Source organism: Carcharhinus amblyrhynchos, chromosome 10, assembly GCF_965287045.1.
Source record: "Carcharhinus amblyrhynchos chromosome 10, sCarAmb.v2.hapA, whole genome shotgun sequence".
NCBI lineage: Eukaryota > Metazoa > Chordata > Chondrichthyes > Carcharhiniformes > Carcharhinidae > Carcharhinus > Carcharhinus amblyrhynchos.
In genome coordinates this window covers 65,088,303-65,112,527 of record NC_137333.1, presented here as the reverse complement: position 1 = coordinate 65,112,527, position 24,225 = coordinate 65,088,303, and the positions used below count along the sequence as shown (strand labels likewise).

Sequence of the window (24,225 nt, the reverse complement as noted above, 5' to 3'; positions counted from 1 at the left end):
GATTTTCAAGCATTTCTTGTTTTAAAAAACGCTAATTACATAATGCATCATCAGCTGTCTATTATCCATTCCTTTGGCTATCTGCCATGTAAAAAGATAAAGGCCTGAAATAAAATGTACTTTGCTCCACCAATGGAACAGTGGCCAAATTCACGCAAGTCAGAAAGATGATTAAAATCACTTAACAAAGGGTGAAATAGGTGCATCATCAGCACCTATCAGCAATCATAAGCAACAAAATCACCACGTTTCAAGCTGGGATCAATTATCCTTTGCATCAATATTGTGAGCCTTTCTAAGGGCTGCAACATGCACACTAGACTAAAATTCTAGTCTTGGACATCAAGAGATGCCCATTGGTGTTAAGATGAAAGATTTGTTCATAATACCACACTAAGTCCCCTTCCTGGAAAATAACTAAGTCAAAAACATAGAGCAGAATTCTGCTTCTGCCCGATTTTCTAATCCTCTGCGACACAATTCCATCCAATTTCCATCCAGAGCCTATTCCAGCAAAGCTTTCATAAGAGTGACATGAGAGGATCAGAGATTTTGCAGAGAACAGCAGTGCTTTTGATATCAGTTATTAACTTATCCTTCGGTTTGAAATTAGAGATCTCAGGGGAGCCTTTGAATTATATGGTGCTTGATGGCTTGGGAAAAGCTAACCCCAGAACAATATTTTCAGACACATCAGGTAGCTGGAAAGAAGAGCCTGGTTCAGCACTATGAAGGGAAGAATTGGCTGGACACCAGGAAATCTTTATTGGGTAGCTTTAGCAGTATGAGGAAAAATGGTTGAGGCCAGAATACTAAAGACACACACAGCTAGATGTTGCAATGGCAAGATAAGATGTAACATCAGTTATAATTTATTTTCTAGACCAGGATTCTCCCAAAAAAAACTAAGTGCCCAATGGGCGAGAAAATAGGAGAATTTCCCACTCATTTTTTGGGAGTACTCACCGTTTCATGAATCTCCAGACTCTGTGCTCCACATTGTGCCAGCTTCCCAATCGCTGGCCTCCCCGACCCACACCCCCCAGCCCTGCTTCCACCTGATCATCGGCTTCGCTGAATTCCCCCTTCCAATTGATGGGGCCTCGCAACCATTCTCCCTCCCACTCCCCCCACCCCCCAAGCCATCCTTAATTGCCAGCCCCTCATAGCCAGCCCCCATCACCTCCTCCCTCCCAATTCCACCAATCCCATTGTAGGCCCCCCCCCCCCCCGCAACCTCAGAAAGTCCTAGCTCACAGTAGGCCCTGCCTCTCTGGTCCTGCCTCATGGCACGGTTCAATGCCTGGCAAGCAGTGCCACAGTGCCTGTTGGCAGTTCCAGAGTGCTCCATAGACAGTGGCAGGGTTCCCAGCGAGCAGTTCAGGGTGCTAGGCTAGCAATGCCTGGCTGGTACTGGCCAAGGGGCAACCCCCACCCCAAGCTCCTGAGGGGTGCCTCAATGGTCTCTGTCCCCACCAGCAGAGTGAGCATGCCGGTCCCTGTTGGTGGGGAATAGTTGTAAACCTTTCTGGTGGGAACCTCTCGCAGCTGTGTTGCGGGGGAGGGTAATGGTCCGACCATGCTCGGCTTGCTAATCATAGAAATGATGATTTTCATATGGTAATCAGCCCTACACCAACTTCTGCCGTGATTACATGGAAAAAAATGGCCTGGGAAACTTACAAATCGGCCGGATGCTGGTCGCAAGTCCAGTTATAGGCACCCTCACTAACGTCTTCAGGCCCACTGCACTACTCAAGCAGCACAGTGAGTTGGGAGAATCCTGGCCATAATTTCTAATTGATTCTTTTGGGGCTTTTTATTAAATACATGGGGTCAATTTTATTTCTCCATTACATCATATGTGTGGCAAATTATGTAAAGTAAAGGGATTAGATATTTAGGGAAAGAGTAACTGCAACAGATTATTACCATGATTTTATTTCAGACTGATTTAAGAAGAAACATCAGAGGCAGCAAGCTTCTGCCTGAAACATGAAGGATCTTCACAGTAATAGTTAAATTACAATAGGATAACATGATTTTAACATAGAGGGAAGTTCCAAATGTTCCAAAATGCACATTTCACTTCTCTGTCTTCTCTCCCTTCAGACATGTTGAAGGCAGCCAATAGATTGAAAAGAATTACAAAGAGCTGCATTCATCCATTACTTTTGCATTTCCCCCTCTTAATTTCAGCATCTCTCTAAACTTCATCAACACATTTTTCAGTCCCTCGCGTACATTTGTGTTTGGTGTTGCAAATAAATATGCAAATAGTGAACCAAGAAAATTAACTACAATTAGTATTATTACCGTTTTGATGAGATTTTGAGTAATCTTAATTATGATATATGTGGACATATATGTAGGTAGATATACCTACACAGGTAGATACACAATAACACACATACTTTAATATTTTCCCATCACAGTGACTATGAAAAAAGCATGTCCTTGGTCTATAGCTAAATTTAGAACCAAGGTCATGTGTGGGATATAATGAATAAACAGAGAGTCAGCCACAACACCAACTAAGAGGTTCCAGAACATAAAGATGCCTTTCATGTGCACATTCTGACCAAAAGCAAAGAATTACAAGAAAAGTGAAGATGCTTCAGCTCTGTGTATTAATTTTTTAAATCTATGAACACTGTATTAAACATGGAATCTACATAAATTACATAAAACATTAATGGAAATTAAGAATAGCTTATGTAGAGCACCAAATAATATTGAATGCATTGTAGTCATAGTTGAAATAAAAATATTTTAACTAAGTGAATAGGATCTATGATATCACTGGTGTTATTACACTGGCACAGAACATCAGCAAAACAAAAGCCTCCTCATGGGCTAATGCATAAGTTTCATACTTAATGTTCACTTGCTCTTCACATTCCTTGCTACCAGACGAACAAGCCTCCAGGCCTAGTTTCCACCACCAACCACCAAACCAACATTCTGATACTCCTACTAACAGCATCCTGTCAATTATTTAGTTCATTAAACCAAATGCACTGAATAGAAACACTTACCTTGAGCAATAAGATCCCTTCTCAGAAGTGGGTATAATACAGGCTCAACTCCATCCATCTCTTGGATAATTAGTGTCTTCCCAAACCGTACAGCCAGCTCTACAGCTGTAATGAAGTTAGAATCCTGCCAAGACAATAGTAAAGACAATTGGTTAGCTACTTAATATTCAGGAATCAGAAATATTCCTGGGCAACCATCGAAACAGAAATATTCAATTTATATTTAAATATAAAATAACAATCATTTTACATAGATGTCCCTAAGAAGTTTATTACGTGAAGCGAGGTATAATTCTCAATAATATGTTTTATGCAAACTATTGGTCAATAGATGATTCATGCCAGTATATACTATAGATCATAACATATAAAGTTGACTAAATCTATGATAGCCTCATTTTCTTTGCACCAAACGTTGAGGGTGATTCTCCTATCCTGTTGCGTGAATAAATTAGCTCAACGGGCCGGGAGGTTTCAGCGGGCCAGATTAGCACAATACATGCCAGATTTCTGGACCCGAGCACCTTTCCCAGTGCCTGATTTCTGGCACCGTCAGCTCCGTGCTGGAAATAGGCGCAGAGCTGTATTAGGAATCCAGAGGAGATTTTAATGTAAAGTCATTGTGATTAGCCAGCTGGGGACAGAAGTCTCCAAGCCCACTAGCAATCCCCCTCTCCCCTACCAGAGTGTTTCACTCCAGCAATAGCTCCACTTTGGGGGAGCTAGCGGCCTGATCCTGCTGGGGTGAAGGTGGGGGCAATCAGGTCCTGAGAGGGTTGGGAATGAGGGGCCCTTGGGTGTTGGCCTGCTGGCACTGCCTAATGGGCACCTTGGCACTGCCCATAAGGCATAGGGCAGTGCCAAGGGGGCAGGGCCAGAGGTGACAAGGCATATGGTAGGGCCTAGTGGGATGGGGCCTAGGGGACAATTGGTGGGGGTGGGGGGGGGTCCTGCTGCCACTCTGCAAAAAGATCGGTAGAGGAAGGAAGGAGGCCGGCCATCGGGGCAGACTAGCATGGAGGAAGGTCAGCCAGGGTGGGGGAGGTGTCAGCCTGCTGGAGGGATCAGGACTGTGGGGGGATGGGGAGAGCCAACATTGTGGGGTCTCAGGGCTGCACCGATCTCAGCACTGATAGATCAGTGCATGTGCAGTGACCTACTCAGCGTGCTAATTTCAGCCTCTCCAATGTGAATAGGTTTGCTCTCTCAAATTTAATGGTATTCACGCTGGTGACCTCTCCAGTGCACAGAGTGTGGGAAATTCTTCTCTGAACTCCCACTGAAGAAAAAGCATGAATTACTCCAGTTTTCATGCAAATTCAACACTTAGAGCTTTTTGGGAGAAGTCCGGCCATTATATTTAGGTCTATACTCGGCATATAATTCATCTCCACTGCTCTAATATGGAATCTTTTATTTGCATAAGGAGTCAGTTTCAATTCTTCACCTCAGAAATACATGTCTTCCTCACCATATAAATTGACCTGTGAGATTAAGGAAGCAATACTGGCAATAGCCAAGATGTAAAGCAATTTAAGAAACACCCACAAAGAGCAGATCATGCATGGCGAACAATGAACAGAAAAATATCCTCCAGCTAAAAGAATGAAGTTTGAAGCCAGTTTCAAGTTAAAAATTGTAACATGTGCTAGCTCATCAAATAACTATGCTGCAGCTGCGAATTCAGCGTTGGTAGAAAAACTGGTACGAGAATAAAGAAAATCAAACTGACTGCAGCAAAGATTTCAGAACCACAGTCAGCGTAACTATGGAGGATGCACCATGGTCGGACACTACAACGTCAAATCCCTTAATAATATGTAAAATTATGTTAATACATTTAAATCAGGTTCTTGCCCTTTTGTGAACTTAAATCATGTCACCAGCAAGCGGACACGGGGAGAGGGCGTATCCCACCAAAAATAATTTTTAGCCGCTCACAGGATTTAACAGCCATTGCAGGATTTGTGCTCATAGCCAACATGGCTGCTAGATCGAGGCCAACTACTCATTAAGTGGGATTTTCCAGTCGCATTCGCCCAAAAACCAGAAGGTCAACGGACATTTGCATCGTCACTACCCCCCCCCCCCCCCCACCCCACGCACTATGATTCCAGTAGAGAGTGGGATGGTAAAATTCCACCCATTGTGTCATATTAGCAACATGGATGTAACACCCATGAATTTTGATATGCCCAGCAACCAAACTGTCCAAAGGAAAGGCTCAACATTTGCTGAACAGCAAGTTCCCTGAAAGAGCTTTTGTACAGCTCCATTAGTGTTGTTCATCGGGGCAAGCTGAGAGGAGGATTGATATGTGGCTGGAGCATGAAGGTAAGCAATTGACTATCTTTTTAGTTTTTTGCGGGTTTTATCTTTTTACAAGTTACTTTAACTGAAAAGCGGAAGTGGGCCGCGGGGTGAGCTGGGAAGGATTTTTTTAGTATTAAAAAGCTACTCACCTGCAAATCATCCTCATTGTTCATCGGAGCAAGCTGAGAGGAGGATTGATTTGTGGCTGGAGTGTGAAGGTAAGCAATTGACTATCTTTTTAGTTTTTTGCAGGTTTTTTCTTTTTACAAGTTACTTTAACTGAAAAGTGGAAGTGGGCCGCAGGGTGAGCTAGGAAGGGTTTTGTTTTAGCACGCGAGGTTTAAAAGACAGGCCGCACTAACCAGCGGGCAGCAGAGTGAGCAAGGAGCAGAGTGAAAACTGAAGGGTTTTGGCTCAAAGGCTTAGGCAGAAACGGGCGAGGCAAGGTAGGTTTAATTCTTAGTTTCTTTTTCTGTGTTCTTTGAAGAAAAGGGAAATATGAGTGTGAGGTCAGTCTGTTGTTCTCAGTGTCGGATGTGAGAGGTCCTGGAGGCTCCCATATCTGTTCTGGGTGTGTCAAGCTGTGGCTCCTAAGGGAACGCATTAGGGAACTGGAGCTGCAGCTCGAGGACCTTCGTCTGATCGGGAGAATGAGCAGGTAATAGATAGGAGTTACAGGCAGGTGGTCACACCGGGGCCACAGGAGGCAGACAAGTGGGTCACAGTCAGGAAGGGGAAAGCTCAGGTGCTAGAGAGCACCCCAGTGGATGTACCCCTTCACAATAAGTACTCCTGTTTGAGTACTACGGGGGAGGACGGCCCACCTGGTGGAAGCAGCAGCGGCCGTGTCTCTGGCACAGGGTCCGGCCCTGTAGCTCAGAAGAGTAAGGAAAGGAGGAGGAAGGCAGTATTAATCGGGGACTCTACAGTGAGGGGGTCGGACAGGTGATTTTGTGGAGGCAAACGGGAAACTCAGATGGTAGTTTGCCTCCCTGGTGCCTGGATCCGGGATGTTTCTGATCGCATCCCAGAGACCCTGGGATGCGACCAGAAAGGAGCCAGAAGTCGTGGTACATATTGGTACCACTGACATAGGTGGGAAAAGGGAAGGGGTCGTGAAAAGAGAATATAGGGAATTAGGTAGACAGTTGAGAAGGAGGAACACAAAGACAGTAATCTCGGGATTGCTACCTGTGCCATGAGAAAGTGAGAGTAGGAATGGAACGAGGTGGAGAATGAATGCGTGGCTGAGGGATTGGAGCAGGGGGCAGGGATTCAGGTTCCTGGATCACTGGGGCCTCTTTAGCGGCAGGTGTGACTTGTACAAAAAGGACGGGTGGCACTTGAATCCCAGGGGGACCAATATCCTGGCAGGAAGGTTTGCTTCGGCGACTGGGGAGACTTTAAACTAGAATGGTTGGGGGGAGAGAATTGAAAAGAAGTGACTGGGAAGAGGAGGTTAGCTCGCAAATAGAGAGGGATTGTCGACAGTGTCAGAGGGAGGATAGATGGGTGATGGAGTAGGGGAGTGCTCAGGCCGAAGGTTTGAGACGTGTCTATTTTAACGTTAGGAGTGTTGTCAACAAAGTGGATGACCTTAGAGCGTGGATCGCTGCTTGGAAATGTGATGTGGTGGCCATTACAGAGACTTGGATGACTCAGGGACAGGACTGGATACTTCAAGTGCCGGGTTTCAGATGTTTCAGGAGGGACAGGGAGGGAGGCAAAAGAGGTGGGGGAGTGGCACTGTTGATCAGGAATAGTGTCACAGCTGTAGAGAAGGTGGACGCCGTGGAGGGATTGTCTACGGAGTCTATGTGAGTGGAAGTTTAGAACAGGAAGGGGTCAATAACTTTACTGGGTGGTTTCTATAGGCCGCCCAATAGTAACAAGGATGTTGAGGAGCAGATAGGGAAATAAATCCTGGAGAGATGTAGTAATGTAGTAATAACAGAGTTGTCGTGATGGGAGACTTTAATTTCCCAAATATCGATTGGAACATCCCTAGGGTAGGGGGTTTGGATGGGGAGGAGTTTGTTAGGTTGTTCAGGAGGGCTTCCTGACACAGTGTGTGGATAAGCCTACAAGAGGAAAGGCTGTACTTGATCTGGTATTGGGTAATGAACCTAGACAGGTGTCAGATCTCTTAGAGGGAAAGCATTTTGGGGATAGTGATCATAAGTCTATCTCCTTTACACTAGCATTGGAGGGAGACAGGATCAGGCAAGCTAGGAAAGTGTTTATCTGGAGTAAGGGGAAATATGAAGCCATCAGGCAGGAAATTAGAGGCATAAATTGGAAGAAGGTATTCTTGGGGAAATGTATCGAAGTAAGGTGGCAGATTTTCAAGGAATGTTTGTCTGGAGTTCTGCACGACAACGTTCCAAAGAGACAGGAAAGTTTTGGTAGGTTACAGGAACCATGGTGCATGAAATTGTAACAAATCTAGTCAAAAAGAAAAGCGTACAAAAGGTTCAGGGAGCTAGGTAATGTTAGGGATCTAGAGGAGTATACGTTTTGTAGGAAGGAACTTAAGAAGGTAATCAGGAGAGCCACAAGGGGTCATGAGAAGGCCTTGGCAGGTAAGATTAAGGAAAACCCTAAGGCATTCTATAAGTATGTGAAGAGCAAAAGGATGAGATGTGAAGGAATAGGAGCTATAAAATGTGACGGTGGAAAAGTTTGTATAGAACTGATAGAAATAGCAGAGGTGCTTTACTTCGGTATTCACGGTGGTTGTAGTGCAGGCTTGCGGCAAACTGAAAAGCTTGAGTATGTGGACATTAAGAGGATGTGTTGAAGCTTTTGTATAGCATCAAGATAGATAAGTTGCCGGGACCAGATGGGATGTACCCCAGGTTACTGTGGGAGGCAAGGGAAGAGATTGCAGAGCCACTGGTGATGATCTTTCCTTCATCGATGGAGACTGGAGAGCTTCTGGAAGATTGGAGGATTGCGGATGTGGTTCCTATATTCAAGAAAGGGAATAGAGATAGCCCAATTATCGATCGACCGGTGAGTCTAACCTCAGTGGTTGGTAAGTTGATGGAAAAGATCCTGAGAGACAGGATTTATGAACATTTAGAGAAGTATAGCATGATCAAAAGTAGTTAGCACAGCTTTGTCAAAGGCAGATCATGCCTTACAAGCCTGGTTGAGTTTTTTGAAGATGTGACTAAACACATTGACAAAGGAAGAGCAGTAGATGTGGTTGATATGGACTTCAGCAAGGCATTTGATAAGGTCCCCCACGCAAGACTTATAGAGAAAGTGAGGGGGCATGGGATCTAAGGGGACATTGCTTTGTGGATCCAGAACTGGCTTGCCCACAAAAGGCAGAGAGTGGTTGTAGATGGGTCTTTTTCTGCATGGAGGTCGGTCACCGGTGGAGTGCTCCAGGGATCTGTTCTGGGACCCTTGCTCTTTGTGATTTTTATAAATGACCTGGATGAGGAACTGGAGGGATGGGTAGGTAAGTTTGTCGATGACATGAAGGTTGGAGGTGTTGTGGATAGTTTGGAGGGATGTCAGAAGTTGCAGCATGACATAGATAGGATGCAAGACTGTGCGGAGAAGTGGCAGATGGACTTCAACCCGGATAAGTGTGTGGTGGTTCATTTTGGCAGGTCAAGCAGGATGAAGGAATATAATATTAAGGGTAAGACTCTTAGCAGTGTGGAAGATCAGAAGGATCTTGGGGTCAGGGTTCATAGAACTCTCAAACCAGCTTCGCAGGTAGAGGATGTGGTTAAAAGGCGTATGGTGTACTGGCCTTCATCAATCAAGGAATTGAGTTTAGGAGTCGGGAGATAATGCTGCAGCTGTATAAGACCCTGGTCAGACCCCAATTGGGGTACTGTGCTCAGTTCTGGTTGCCTCATTACAGGAAGGATGTGGAAGCCATTGAAAGGGTGAAGAAGAGATTTACAAGGACGTTGCCTGGATTGAGTGGCATGCCTTATGAAGATAGGTTGAGAGAGCTCGGTCTTGGAGAGAAGGATGAGAGGTGACCTGATAGAGATGTATAAGATGTTGAGAGGTATTGATTGGGTGGATTCCCAGGACTGAAATGGCTGCCACAAGAGGACACAGGTTTAGGGTGCTTGAGAGTAGGTACAGAGGAGATGTCAGGGGTAAGTTTTTCACTCAGAGGATGACGGGTGCATGGAATCGGCTGCCGGCAGTGGTCAATAGAGCCTTTTAAGAGACTTCTGGATAAGTACATGGGACTTGGTAGGATTGAGGGTTACAGCTAAGCCTCGTAGGTAGAGATATGATCAGTGCAACTTGTGGGCCGAAGGGCCTGTTTGTGCTGTAGTTTTTCTATGTTCTATGTTCTATTACGTCAGTTGAATAGATCAGAATGTAGTGAAGTTGTGGATTGATGTATTGAGTAGGTGTCCCAGTAGCCCACACATAAAAAGCAGCTTATCAGCATGGAACATGTTCACATCCCATTTAATTAATGATATTAAGGGGAATCTATGAAGAAATAATACCCACAATGCAATTATACAGAGGAAGCTATGCCAGACACATGGTCAGATATTTTGTTTACCAGCTTTTGATGATATTTCAATGTTGAAATGAGGGGAAGAATTTTGTTGAGATGTCAAATGTCTCGCTTGCTGGCTGGAAAGCTGGTGAGACAATGCCTCTTTTCAGGAAAGCCCACTGAACCACAAGACAATCAGGCAATGGTGAGGCTAGAAAGGGGCTTCCCCTTGATTCAAGACCCCGGGGAAGGAAGTATAGAAGTCCCATCTTGCACTCAGCACTCCACTGAGGGGACAGTGGCTACTGCTGAAATACACCCCTAGAGCCCACTTTCTGATGTCCAGCCTTCATCAGGTACTGAATACCACTGATCAAGGGACGTCCCTCTACTCCAACTCCTCCTCCACCCAATTAAGGTGACATGTCACATGGTGACAGGGTCACTTGGTTTGGTTAAGCCCAGCAGTGATGGCATGAGGTCGTTTAGTTGGTCATTAATTAGCCAATTAAGGGCCTCAATTGGCGAGGGGCAGGGTGGTTGACCTTCCCACCCAGGCCTTTTGGTGGTGGTGGAAAGGTTGCGGAGTTTAGGTACATCACGCCCCTTCCCACATCAAAGCTCATCACTAGCAAGAGCAGAAGATTCCTCTCAAGGTTCCTGCACTCACTGCTGAATGGGAGAAGTAAACTCGGAAAGAAAAAGAGTTAGCATTTCAGATGGATGGTTTTTCATTAACTCTGTTTTGCTCTCCAAAGATGTTGTGAGACGTGCAGCATATTTCCAGAATTTTTTATTTTTATTCCAGATTTCCTGCTTCTGCTGTATTTTTGTACAAAGGTGAGAGCTTGCCTTAGGCCTCTCCATTTCAGTACATAGTCATCACCATCAACATTCATTCTCTCCACAACCAACACACAATGGCAGCAGTGTGTTTGTGATGTACTGCAGCAACTCACTAGGGTTCCTTTGACAGAACATTCCAGACTCATGATCTCTAACACCTAAGGTGCAATCTTACTGGCCGTTCACGTCGCGCTTCCATTGTAGTAAGGTCAAAGAATAAATCTCCCTTCACTACAGCATAACATTCAGCCTTAGAAGGACAAGGGCAGTAGATTCATATAGGAGTACCATCACCTGTTGGTTGTCCTCCAACCCACACCCTATCCTGATTTAGAACTATGAACAGAATTACCCCATCCTGCCAGTAGCGATTATGTTAGTGGGCAAGAGCAGAGAATCGAGCAGGACTGTAAAAATCAGAAACCTGTCAGCATAAAATCACCTTAGAAATTTTCCCAATGGCTGGAATTTCCCAATTCCCAGTCTTTCTGCTGGTTGGTGGCATGAATTCCATTTGCATTTGTTTGCATCGCACAGGTAAAGTACCAGTGACAGCTGGAAGAAACCTTTAAGTTGCCATTGACTGGCCACTTAATGGCCTCGTTAAGCCCAAAACAAGCAGGCTGCCAGTCACACCCCCACCCAAACACGTGACAGATAGCAGGTAAATAGCATGAAAGCCACCTGCTGGATTTTATGTGCCCTTCCTGCCTTCAAGCCTGCTGGCAGGAGATCGTAAAATCCACCCCATAGTATTAGTTTACTTCTTATTCACTGCATAAGAACCGTAGCTGTTGTAGGAATTAATACCTGTTGGTTGATGACTTCTAGGCGTGACTCCTTCAAATGACTCTTCAACCATTCTGTGGCACGTGAAGAAGGGTCTATTAAGAATGGGCATATACGACTCTAAAAGGAAAAACAATCACATGGTCAGAGATGTGTTCAGCAAAGGAAAACAAAATACATATGCACTTTTGCATACATATTCACACATATGCACACACAGACAGCAGATCCATGTGCTAAAAATCATCAAAGAAATTAGTCCTGCATTTTCTCCTCTGTCTGCGATAAAACTGACCATTCATCTATTAGAAATTAGTGGAATGAAAAAGGCATTTAAAAGCTATCTTCTAAATATTTCATCAACTAATGCATAAAAATTGATAATAATTTGTTTGAATGTTTCGCTGGTAAATACCATGTCTTCTATGTTTCTGAGCTATATTTTCTCTGAAAAGAAAATGATGGAAAATCCACAAAAAACTAAAATTAGCCATTAATCCTAGCAAGCGATAATGCCTTCTAATTAAGATTTATCAGCATCATAGCCTTCCACAAGATATAATTAACATCATGAAGCATAAAATAAGATATTTGAAAATAGATTGTTTGCTCATAGCTCAGAAAGTATGAAGGGCCTTACAAATTTTACATAATCTGACAAGAGTTTTAACTCAAGACAAAGCTGATGCCTCAACCAATATTTTTTATTTTAAATTGTTGAACTAAGCTTACTTTAATTAGGCTGATTTGAAACTGCAATCAAAAGAAATGATACTCTAAAGTCACATCTTTATTATTTAAACAAATGAAACTATCATAATATATTAAAACAGTGTAAAGCTGCAAATATCTGTCAGCAGACATTAGCATTCTGCAGCTGACGCAGTCCCATACTACAGCACAAAATGAATATCAATTCCACTTGCTGGATTTACTGGGTCAAGTAATTCTATGGCTATTACCAATAAAAGGTGGTGTCAGCTTTCATAACATGTACAAATTGGATTTGTTACACAGGAAGTATGACATTCACAAATCGAATGACAATATTCAGACTATTTCACATGAACATAGTGGCGTAAAATAAGCAAGATCATGCAGGGAATAGACTTTACAAGGGAAATAGAAGAAATAAGAAAACATCGCAAAAGGATTCCTACCCTGATTTTCAACCCATTGATCTATTTGAGAAGCAGTGAATGATGGAAAAATAAAGATATGGTTGGGGTTAATATTAACCAAATAAAAACATAAAGCAATGCAGAAATAGTGCATTCCAAAATATAAAGTAGAACAATGAATGAAGCAATAAATGAATTCAAATTTACCACTGGATTTTTTAGTATTTTGCATATATATAATTTAATAAACTTACATTATTATAAATGGCACAAGGCCACATCCAATAATGATTGATAAACTAATGCCAAATCAGCAAACATATGCAAATAAATGATTATGTTTTATTCGAAAACACTATAACTGATAGTAAAAGTTGATTTTATTATGGCCCTTATACATATAAATGCTTGAAATCCGCCATGTTTTGAATAATGGCACAAATATCTGGGTTTTGCACTTTGAATACTTAACTTTCAAGAAATTAACATCAATTTTAACCCACAGTGTGCTGGCTGTGCAAATTTAAGGATTACAGTGAGTGAAAACTGGACTAGCAGATTTAGGTTTGAGCCCAGGTTATTTCACTCCAGGCCTCTGATCGGTTTGTTGCTTGAAACATTCATAAAGTAGTATCTGGCCAGTGGGCATGAGTTGACAGATTGGCACGTTAAAATAGAATTGGGGTCCTATTGACGTAATGGGGCCAAGAAACATTGTGTTGATTTGTGAGGCATCTACCAGTTTCTGGTCAGCTCATTGGCTACTTAACTTCAGTGAGCAGTTAAAATGTGGCTCTGCCCAGCCAACCATCCTATTTCTGCTGAATATGTTAATATATTAAAACCTACCCTTTGTATTTCTTATTTAAGAACAAAAGTTAATTAAAAAATGATAAGCAACTTCCAATGTTTTTATTTGCATTTTTTTTCATTTCGTTTTCTATGAATGATAAAGAAAACCAGTTTAGTATATGAAGGTACAGATTAAATAATGCAGTACATTTCATACAATTTCTACCTTTAGTAAGCTTATTAGAACTGAATGAATGGGCTCAGAAGACATGGTGCCATACATGGATGTTGACTTTTATTAGCATTTACAACAGTCAAAAAACACAACAAAAAGACTTTAAACAAAATACTAGGGACTGAAATCACCTGAGGGATTGTGTGTAAATTATAGGCATTCCTAACTTTATGTATGGTTTTTTAAAATATAATGTTATGATCATGTGAGGAGGGGTTAAAATGACTCCCCTATTCTATTACTCTAGATCTGACCATAACAAGGTTTTTATGTGGCTTTGGAGAGGAAGTGTTTTGTCCATACTATAGGAGTCACGCTGCTCATGCTTTCAAAGAACAAAGAAACAGTCAAAAAAAAATTCAGTACGGCATTCTGATCTTTCTGACTTGGTAAACAGTTCTTAAAATCCTGTTGGATGTTTATTCCCAAGGAATTGGACTAATCCATGTCTGCTGCCATCATTGTCTTTAGAATAGGTAATTGCATTTTGATGTCTCATCTTATAAATTTTGGAACATTTCAGCATAGTGTAAAAAAAAGACATGGGGAGGGTGGGATTTTATAGCCTCGCTTGTGCTGAAACCATAAAATCCCGCCTGAGGTCAATGGACATTCCCATGCTCCGTCCCACTCCAATTCCCGTATCAGGCGGGGATGTAAACTCTGGCCTGGGTCTTTCACACTCTCCAGGGTGCTGGTGTCTCTATTCTTTTTCATACCACCAGCTGGAAAGCCAGTTTGTATATTGCCATCCTGTTCAGGTCAATGCACCTGGCCATCCTCTATCGTCTTTATAAGATTACAGTTTATTGTTTTTAAACACAGCCAGAAAAAGAAATAGGAATTGTATTTTTTTTAAATCACATCATCATAATAGTAGCCTTTTCAAAAATTCTGAATCAGTGTACTAAATATACAAAACGGACAAGATTCCATTCTGTTTCGAACATACGAATATTGCTTGCAGTAAGGAAAGATAAGTGAGTTAAATTACCTGCAAGATGACAAGAGCATTTTCCACAGACAGGTCATCGGAAGGTAATCCTTCACTCTTCCAAATCAATTGTTCACTTTCAGTGTAGAGAAAATGACGTAGATCAAACTCTGCTCAATAGAATGACAAGGAAATTATAAACATGTTACAGCGACTTGCTTCATTTTCCACATTTCCGCTTTCTCCCAGAACAATTTCAAAGCCCAGCTTTGCCACAGCTTCAATTCACCATCCTTCATATTCAAGGGATCATTCTCTACCATTTTACCCATTTACAGCACAATGCCACAAACAAATCCACTATTTTCTTCTAGCTAATTTAGTACTCTCAGCCAAAAATATACTAAAAAGTAATTGTTCACTGTTGCTGCCTTGGTTAACTAGGGACTATTTTCTTTGCATAATTTGCAGTACATAATTGCTGGGCAACATTTCTCGGGTGGCAGGGCGAATTAACAAAACCCCATCGATGTCTGCAGCCCCACACCTATTTAATACTTCATGGATTAGCTGAAGATCAGAGTTCTGCCCTCACATAGGAGGAAGTCGCGCCTCAGAGAGATGTCGGCCAATCAGATTAGCTGGCAGCTTTGTAGTTCCAGCAACACAAATGAGAGAACTAGCCATTGGTGAAACCACAGATGTCCAAGAAGTCATAAGTGCCAGAAAACCAGGACTAGGTATCTGCAGGGGGCATTAAAAAGGAACTGGATATGGAGCCCAGGGCAGAATGGAGGAGGTCAATTTTGAAAGGCCAGGTGGCTTTGGGGCACCGATGGCACTGTGGTTAGCATGGCTGCCTCACGGCACCTAGCATTGCTGCCTCACAACCCCAGGGGCCCAGGTTCAATTCCAGCTCGGGTCACTGTCAGTGTGGAATTTGCACATTCTCCCTGTGTCTGCGTGGGTTTCCTCCAGGTACTCCAGTTTCCTCCTACAGTCCAAAGATGTGCTGGTTAGGTTGATTGGCCAGGGGAGTAGTGGGATAAATATGTGAGGTTATAAGAATAAGGTCTGGGTGGGATTTGGTCGGTGCAGACTTGATGGGTCAAATGGCCTCCTTCTGCACAGTAGGGATTCTATGATTCTATGAAATGGAAAACCTAGGTTGGGGGTGCTCTGATGAATAACAGGGGCCCATCAAGGTATCATAGCCCTCAATGTCAGTAAGTAAGCCTGGGAGCTGGGAGAGGAGACAGAGCTACCACGTTCCCGAGGGGAGGGTGTTCTAAATCTAAACGGACCTTCAGATTGAGGCAATCGCCCACCCCCCAAGATCAAGAGTGGAGACCTTTTCTATTTGACATCCTGAAAATTGAGGCTGGGCAGGAAAATGCCCTTAAGTGGCCACATAGAGGGCTTAACAGGCACATGGGTGGGCTTCCTGACAAGGCTGAGTCTGCTCCACTATAAGATTGCATCTGGATTGGGGCAGGTGTCAATGCAGTTTTACATTCCCCACCCCTGCTGCGGAGAGAGTGTAAAACTCTGGCTCAAGTCATCTTGAAGTGCGTCACTACTCTCCTTACTGTTCACAATATTTCCAAGATTTCTGTCATCTGCACATTTTAAATTGTGCTCTTACATCCAAATCTAGATCATTAATAAAAATATCAAGAAAGAGCCGATATTTGAAAGCTGGACAAATAGCCCTGCTGATGCAGATGCTACACTGGATATTAGCCAAGATTGAAAGCAGAATGTGACTTCCACAGTTACTACAGCAGAGCAGGGGTGCAGGTATTCGGGCACAGATTCTCTCCACTGGAAATTAATTATTTATAGTCATGAAGAATCTTGGATGCTATGTAGCTAGGATCATATTAACAGTAAAATAATCTTATTTTCATGTTCTAATACTCAGGCCATATGCCTGATGTCTAATCTACCTCTTGCTGAAAAAACTATCATTATGTTGAGAATCAGCAATTTTCATACCAATTATCATTGCTTAGCTAGTAAATTTACTTTCTAATTAATAAAATCTTTGGCATATTCCCCAAGCTAATTAAATACACATTTGCATAATTTCACAACTATATGTAATTCTATTCTAATTCTTAATAATTAATGTTTGAGATCCACACTATGCAAACCCTGAGTTCTAATGTTGCCTGTTGAAAACGTGGGAAGCTAGTTTACAAAAATATCATATATATTCTATTTCTTCTCAGTCCTAAAATAATGTTGAATGGAATATGAATAGCAATCTTATCAGTAGATTTCAGAGAATACCAGGATGTACTTCAGCAGATTGTACAGCCACCAGGCAAATTTAATAAAAATATACATCATATTCACTTTGAAGGCCTGATGATTTCATCCATTCCTCCAAACTGGCTTTTCTCTGATCTTCAGGAGCGGCAGACAGATAGGTGATAAAAGCAGCAGCTAGTTGTGCTCTCTTTGGCAAAGTATTTAACTCTTCTGTGATCTCTGCTACCTAGAAAAATTAAAGAAAAAAGACATTATATGTTAAGTTTCCTATTTTCTTCCTTCATCTTATCCTCTTGAAGGCATCATTATCAATGTACTAAAAACTCTTTGGCACGTGGTCCAAATGCTCATTCTTCAAGGGTGATCCAAAATATTGGGTGTAATTTTCCCAAAAATGGCAATCTCAGCGCAAAAACTGGTGCAATTCCTGCCAGCTCTGATAGCACAAATTAGACCACAATTTTTCAGCACTTCGATAAAAATAATTTTCCCCTTGTGAAAAACACTGCACCAGACTGCATCTGAGCACTTTAATCAGGGGGCACTCATTTAAACAGCTGCATAACACTTGCTCTTATTCAGGTCAGGAGGGTGACAGTGAGGAAGCCAGCTCCACGCCTCATGGAGGGAGCCATAACCCAAATGCTGCAAAGCTTGGAGGCGGGATGGCCAACAATATACCGTTGGGCTGGCAGGAGGCTTTTCAGCAAGACAATAAACCCTGCCTGAGAGATGGTAATGGTACTGGTCAAATCCAGCAGCCTGCACAAGAGGACAGGCTGCAACGCTGCAAGAATATGAATGATCTACTCCATGCTCCCTGTATCATTTCTGCACTCCACCTTGCCATCCGTCACCACTCGGAATGTTACCTCGTTCCCACATGCTGCCACCTAGCCAGGACCCAGCACCCAACCTCCTACATGCTTCTTCATATGCTTGGCACTCCTCTTCAGAACCCTGCTCTAATACACACAATGCCCACAGATGCCAGATATCATCAACAGCTGATCCACTAGGCGGCCAGGTCACATCATACCCATTTGTGTACCTGCAGGATAGGCTTAACTACAACTGCAGGAGGATTATAGATTCTGAGATGTTAAAGTGGTGAACAACAATAATATTTAATGGGGTGACATGTCAAAATATGACAAGTGACAATGTCCCCCAACTACTAGTGAGTAACTTCATCTGTGCACAGGCTGTGCCCTGCAACTCCTTAGCGATCCCTTCTACTATGTCTAAGTGTGTTCCCACGATAAACATCAGAGTGGAGGTGGCCTGCTGCCTCACAGATTGATTAGACATTCCCCAGGTGTCCTGGATGGAAAGATCTGGCCTGTGTTCCAGCAGATCCTCTCCCCTCCAGGTGCTTATGGGCTCCTGGATTACCTCATGGGAAGGAGGGGAAACTGGAGTGAGCTCCTGATGTGTCAACATCATTTGCTGCTGAGACAACATACCAACAAAAGCTGAAGAATTTTCTTTTAAAACCGGCTGATGTAATTTTAAGGAAATACATGGAAGAGATCATGCCATTAAAGGTTACATCATGGTCAAAGTAGAGTTGAGTAGACAAAGAGTGGAGTTTCTTCTACATGTGGTCCATGATAAATTTCCAGCTCTATATTGGAGATCATGGTTGGAGAAGACAAAACTTAACCGGAATGCTTTCAACAGATTGGTCAATGTCAAAACAGACTTGCTGCACCTTCTGGATAAATACAAGAGTGTATTCGAAGAGACACTTGACTCATTGGAGAGAGTTTGAGTAAAACTCAAAATAAAGCCTGATAATCAACCAAAATGTCTCAAAGCAAGAGCAGTGCCATATTCAATTTGTCCCAAGGTTGAAGAAGAATTAGTATGACATGTTAACAATGTGTGTCCGAGCCGCTTACAATGACTGACTGGGCAACCTCCATTGTATCTGCCATGAAACCAGATGGTTCAGTTCATATTGTGATGATTTTAGAACAGCCATAAATCCAGCGTGTGTTGATCAATATCTGCTTCCTTTAATTAAAAATTTGTTTGCTGTCTTATCAGGTGGGCAGAAATTCAGCAAGATCGATCTTTTACAAGCATACTTACAGATGAATGTAGCTGCTAAATCTCAACCATCATTACCCAAAGGGTTTTTTTGTTAAAAAAGATTGTCTTTTGGAATAATAACCACACCAGTCCTATTGCAAAGATCGATGAATCAGTGGTCTCTCTGGTGTACGATGTTACCCTTGATGATATTCTAATTACAGGGTCCAGCCAACAATTGAATAATTGAGAAACAACACCGGAATGTCTTCAAGCACATGGTTTGCGTATCCAGAAAGAAAAGTGTGACTTTTTCCAGATGTCAGTCCAGTATTTGAGTCGTGTTATTGACAGCAAAGGCTTACATAAAGCATCTAAAAAGATGGAAGCTGTCTGAGGAGCCCCACATCTAATGAATATGATGCATTGAGTGCTGTTCTAGGATTAATAAATTATTATTCCTACATTATTAAAGCCATTCTATAATTTACTATGTGTGGAACAATCAAGAGATTGGACAGCAGAATGTGAGAAAGCAGCTGCTTTGCAGAAATCTGAAGTAATGGTTCATTTTAATTTGAAGCTACATTTACTGCTTGCTTGTGATGTTTCATCTTTTGGAGGAGGAGCAGTCGTTTCACTTATTATGCCTTTGGGAGAACATTTGCTTGGTGTAGTCTGACTAGTGCTGAATCTAACTATACTCAGCTAGAAAAAGAAGCACTGAGTATAATTTTTGTATACAAAGGTTTCATCATTATTTATATGGTTGTCATTTCACATTACTGACTGAACATCGACCCTTAACTACTATTTTTGGGGCAAATAAAGGCTTACTTTCATTAGCTGTCACCGATTAAAGAAATGGTCACTGACCTTAGCTGCACACTCATACAATATAAAGTATCATCAGAATGCCATGCTAATGTTGGAGCATTATCATGCTTATCTTTATCTATTGAGAAAATGTCACCAACTTGTTTTGCTAATATTCTTTATTTTTTGCTCATGGATCATTTGCCTGTGGTAGCTTCTCAAGTTTAAAGACACACCAGAAATGATTCCACAATGGGGAAGGAAATAGTATTGAAATGAATGATAGCTGGAATGCATCATATGCATACTGATTTGAAATTATGATTTAAGAAAGCTTGAGTTGACCGTCCAAAGTGGATGTCTATTGTGGGGAATCCGAGCAATTATTCCTCCCGGTCTGCATGGAAGAGTTCTTGAACAACTACGTGAAGGGCAAGCTGGTATAGTCTAGTGAAGGAATTAGCACATAGGTATTTTTGGTGGCCAGATTTGCATGCGCAAATTGAAAAAAAAAGTGGCAAACAATGTAAATCCTGCCTACGAATAAGAAATACACCACCATTGTCTTGTTTACACTTCTGGAAGTGGCCTAAAATTCCATGGCAATGATTGCATGTAAATTTTGCTGCTCGGTTTTGAGGGTTACATGTTCTTAGTCATGATTGATGTACACTTAAAGTGGCCAGATGTTGTTATCATGAGATTGACTATGTCTGAACAAGCTACTGAACAAGTTAACAACATTTTTGAAAGATTTGATAATCTGGAACATATTGTTAGCGATAACGGTTCACAGTTTACTTCCCAAGAGTTTGAGGATTATCTCAAATGGCATTCAAAATGTAAAATTCATTCCTTATCACCCAACAACCAATGGATTAGCTAAAAAATTTGTACAATCCTTGAAACATTCTTCAAAAGCATCATAAGAACAAGATTTGTAATCACAACATGTGAATAGTTTTTTGGCATCTTGTAGAAACCCTACTCATATTGTGATTATCCAAAGTTCACCTGCACAACTACTCAAAGAGGAAGTTGAGAACAATGTTTTATTTGTTATTACCTCCAGAAACCCCAGAGATAGTAGAGCATCAAAAACAATCACAAGTTGCTAGATGAAAACAAGCAGTTTGAGTGTTAGCGTATAATTATGCCGCAAGTCAGAAACGGGTATCAGCCATAGTTTTAGCAAAAACAGGTCCAATATTTTATAATGTTCAAAGCGAAGATGAACCAATTGGTGACGCCATGCTGAACAATTGTTCTCATCTCAAAATGATTTCTCTGAATCGCTCCAGACGTACCAACTTCTTTAGTCTTCATTGTTGTTCATTATTACAGAAGACTTCATTGAATTTGAGTTGCCTGATTATTTAGTCTGTGCTGCTATGCCACATGAGAGTGGTGCAGAATTAGTTCCAGAAGAATTGTCTGCTGAAGTTCAAAATCATACTTCTAGTATCAAGGACAGTCAAATTCCAAAACATTATATACAAACAGAGAGGAATAGAAGACCCCCTGATCGACTTCCTTATTGACTGCATATAATGATTAATGATGCATAGCATTGTGTCTAGAATACTATTGATCCTATGTGTAACATCATCATGACCGCAGAAGGGAAAGGGATGTTATATATTTACATGGTTGCACATGCTCCTGTTTAGTTTAATTTTCTGTTCTGTACATGCAACAGCTCCTGCAATAAACCTATTATTGTTATTTTCAATCTATGTGTGCAAACCACATATTTTTTCTTTTTGTTTAAAACCCACCACCACTATCATAATAAGAACATTACGCTGGACTTGAACCCAATCACATCATCGAAGAGGACCTAGGGAGACGGTGTTTCGAAATCTCGCCAGCACAACTCCCAGTTTTGAGCAACCAAGACAGGATTTGTGCTCATGGTTAACAGGCCTGCTAAATTGTGCCCATCGAGTATTGACAGCATATTTGATATGCAAAGCAGGAATGTTGGAGGGGTTGGTAGAGTGTGAAATCACAGATCAGCCCATGCCATTATTATAAGTCATTTATACAGAAGTAATAGCAAGTCACGGATCACTGGAAATCAATCTGTTTTTTTTCTGAAGCTAATTCAAGCAACCCAGTTGCTGCCCTGATCAAAATCAGCTAAGCTTACATTTAAGTCAGTTAGTTATTGAATCCAGGGACTTATTGGTTTGTACAATTTTGTATCAGATCAAATTGTGGATCTACCTGTGAGTTATTGGAGAAAGTACAAAAAAAGCTTAAGAAATTTTTCTTAAAATAATGTATTTTTAAACGTAGTTAGCTTTTTAAAAATCTTTTCGATGAACCATTTTACATTGTCTATATCAAGTTAACACCCTAATCAATAGCATGACTGAAGATATCACAAGGATTTTATAGAAAATCACACTTGACCTGTATTTGCCACTTGTAATGAAATATGTGGTATCTATTTTGAAATTGCAGACCTTTGGGAAGTTTACAAATGCACAATACGAATATTACTTTTAATGCATTGACAAGGGGATTAAGGGTTATGGGGAGCAGGCAGGTCAGTGCAACTGATCCACGTTAGATCAGCCATGATCTTATTGAATGGCGGGGCAGACTCGAAGGGCTAGATGGCCTACACCTGCTCCTATTTCTTATGTTCTTATGTTCTTATGCAGCAACTTGCACTTTTGAGATCCTTTTAAGTAGTGAAATGTCCCAAAGCACTTGGGGAAATGATCAAAGGAATGGTTCAAGAAGCAGATTGTGAGAAAGACACCACAGATATCAGAAGATGTCACTATGCCTTCCAGACAGAAGTGTGTGTGTGCTTCCAACCTACTATTCAGGCCAATGTAATTCATTTTGTCCTCAAGTAAACTTTAAAAGGTACATTTAAAAGTTATTAAAGTTATCAAAATAACTGAATTTATTGAAACAAAAATCCATGCTTACAGCAATCCTAATTAATCATTTTCACAACTGCACAGGGTTCTAATGTTTTAGCTAACAAACAGTTCCAGTTTGTCTCATAAATCAACAGCATTTAAAAAATTAGATTGTTTGGTGCCATTAATGTGTTTTTTTGTTACTTGGTCACAAGACACCTCATTGATGACGTCCCTAATTGCCGACGGAAAGGTGCCCTTTTGAACTCCTCCAATCCTTGTGGTAAAGGTTGCGCAGTGTTGCTAGACAGGAAGTTCTATGATTTTGATCTAATAACAATAAAGGAACAGCGATACATTTCCAAGTCAGGATTGTATGTGGCTTGCAGACAAACCTAGAGATGGAGATTTCCCCTGTGCCTGTAGCCCTTGTCCTGCTAAGTAGTACAGATTGCAAATTTGGGAAGAGTTGATGAAGAAGCTTTGGTGAGTTGCTGCATCTTGTAGAAAGTAAATGATACACACTACAGCCATATGATCAACGTGGAGGAGTGAATGTTTAAGATGGTGGGGAAGGTGCCAATCAAATGGGTTGTTTTATTTTGGATGCTATCAAGATTTTGTAAATGTTGTTGATGCTGCACTCATACAGGCAAGGAGGCAGTATTCTAGCCCCCTACAGGTCCTTGACTTCCAGGTTGGGGAACATTTTTGTGGAATCAGAAAGCTAGTCACTCTCCGCAGGATATCCAACTACTTGACATGATCTTAAAGCGACAGTATTTATGTGGTTGGTACAGTATTTCTTGTCAATGATGACCCCAGATCATGGAAGATTTACTGATGATAACATTAACAATTTGAGTCGATAGTAATTTTAACATAACAAAATGTCTCAAGTCACTTAACAGAGGCATTATAAAAAGTATGACACCAAGTCAAATAGAGATATTAGGGCAGATAACAGAATGTTTGGTCAGAGGTAGCATTTTAGGAAAGTTTTAAACTGATACACTGACAAATTTTGGGAAAATTCTGTACACGCACACACACACTCTTTCTCACATGAGCACTCTCTCACACTCACACATGTAAATTCTAAAACACACATTTAAAAATTTGACTGCAATTACACAAAAAGAATGAATATCACAATAAAATAAATTGATTTGCTCCTTTCGACTATCAGTAACCAAGATTTATTTTATACATGTGGGTTTTCATGACCTGTGATGACCTGATACAGCTTCTGCTGTTAGCTGCTTTCAATCCATATACTGAACCTATGATTAAGACTGGAGTAAAGTTCAAGGGATCTAGCCCAGGCCCTCAACAGCAGGATCAGTGTCAGAAGCAATCTTGCAGACTTGAGCTTTTTGTCCATTGTTAGTTTGAAATTCCAGGCTAAGTACCTTGCCGTGTGTAGGTCAGGACTTCTGAGTCTTGACACACAACAGCGACAAACTTTTGAACATTTGTCATTAATTCCATTAGAAGGTCTAGGCCACTTTCACAAAGGAAACAACCATCAGCAGCTCTTCTATCAGGTCTTAGAAAGCCCTCATGAAATGCATTTTCAAAATAAGAATCAATTCTACCCAGCTATTTTCCCCAAGGAATTTTGAAACAGAAAATATGCCATAAGGCACA

General features: G+C 41.5%; 1 protein-coding gene across 2 annotated transcripts in view; it reads right to left on the bottom strand.

The window, feature by feature from the left end:
- dync2h1 (dynein cytoplasmic 2 heavy chain 1) overlaps window positions 1-24,225 on the bottom strand; it is a 546,351-nt gene that overhangs the window by 283,909 nt on the left and 238,217 nt on the right. The window contains exons 63-67 of one of the 2 annotated variants that reach the window (XM_080197215.1): window positions 16,925-17,066; window positions 14,624-14,733; window positions 12,642-12,662; window positions 11,503-11,601; window positions 3,039-3,162 (exon numbers count right to left, since the gene is read on the bottom strand). In XM_080197215.1, the coding sequence (XP_080053341.1) occupies window positions 3,039-3,162; window positions 11,503-11,601; window positions 12,642-12,662; window positions 14,624-14,733; window positions 16,925-17,066 (496 nt within the window). The remainder of the gene's footprint in view (window positions 1-3,038; window positions 3,163-11,502; window positions 11,602-12,641; window positions 12,663-14,623; window positions 14,734-16,924; window positions 17,067-24,225) is intronic. The other variant, XM_080197216.1, reaches the window with a different exon arrangement.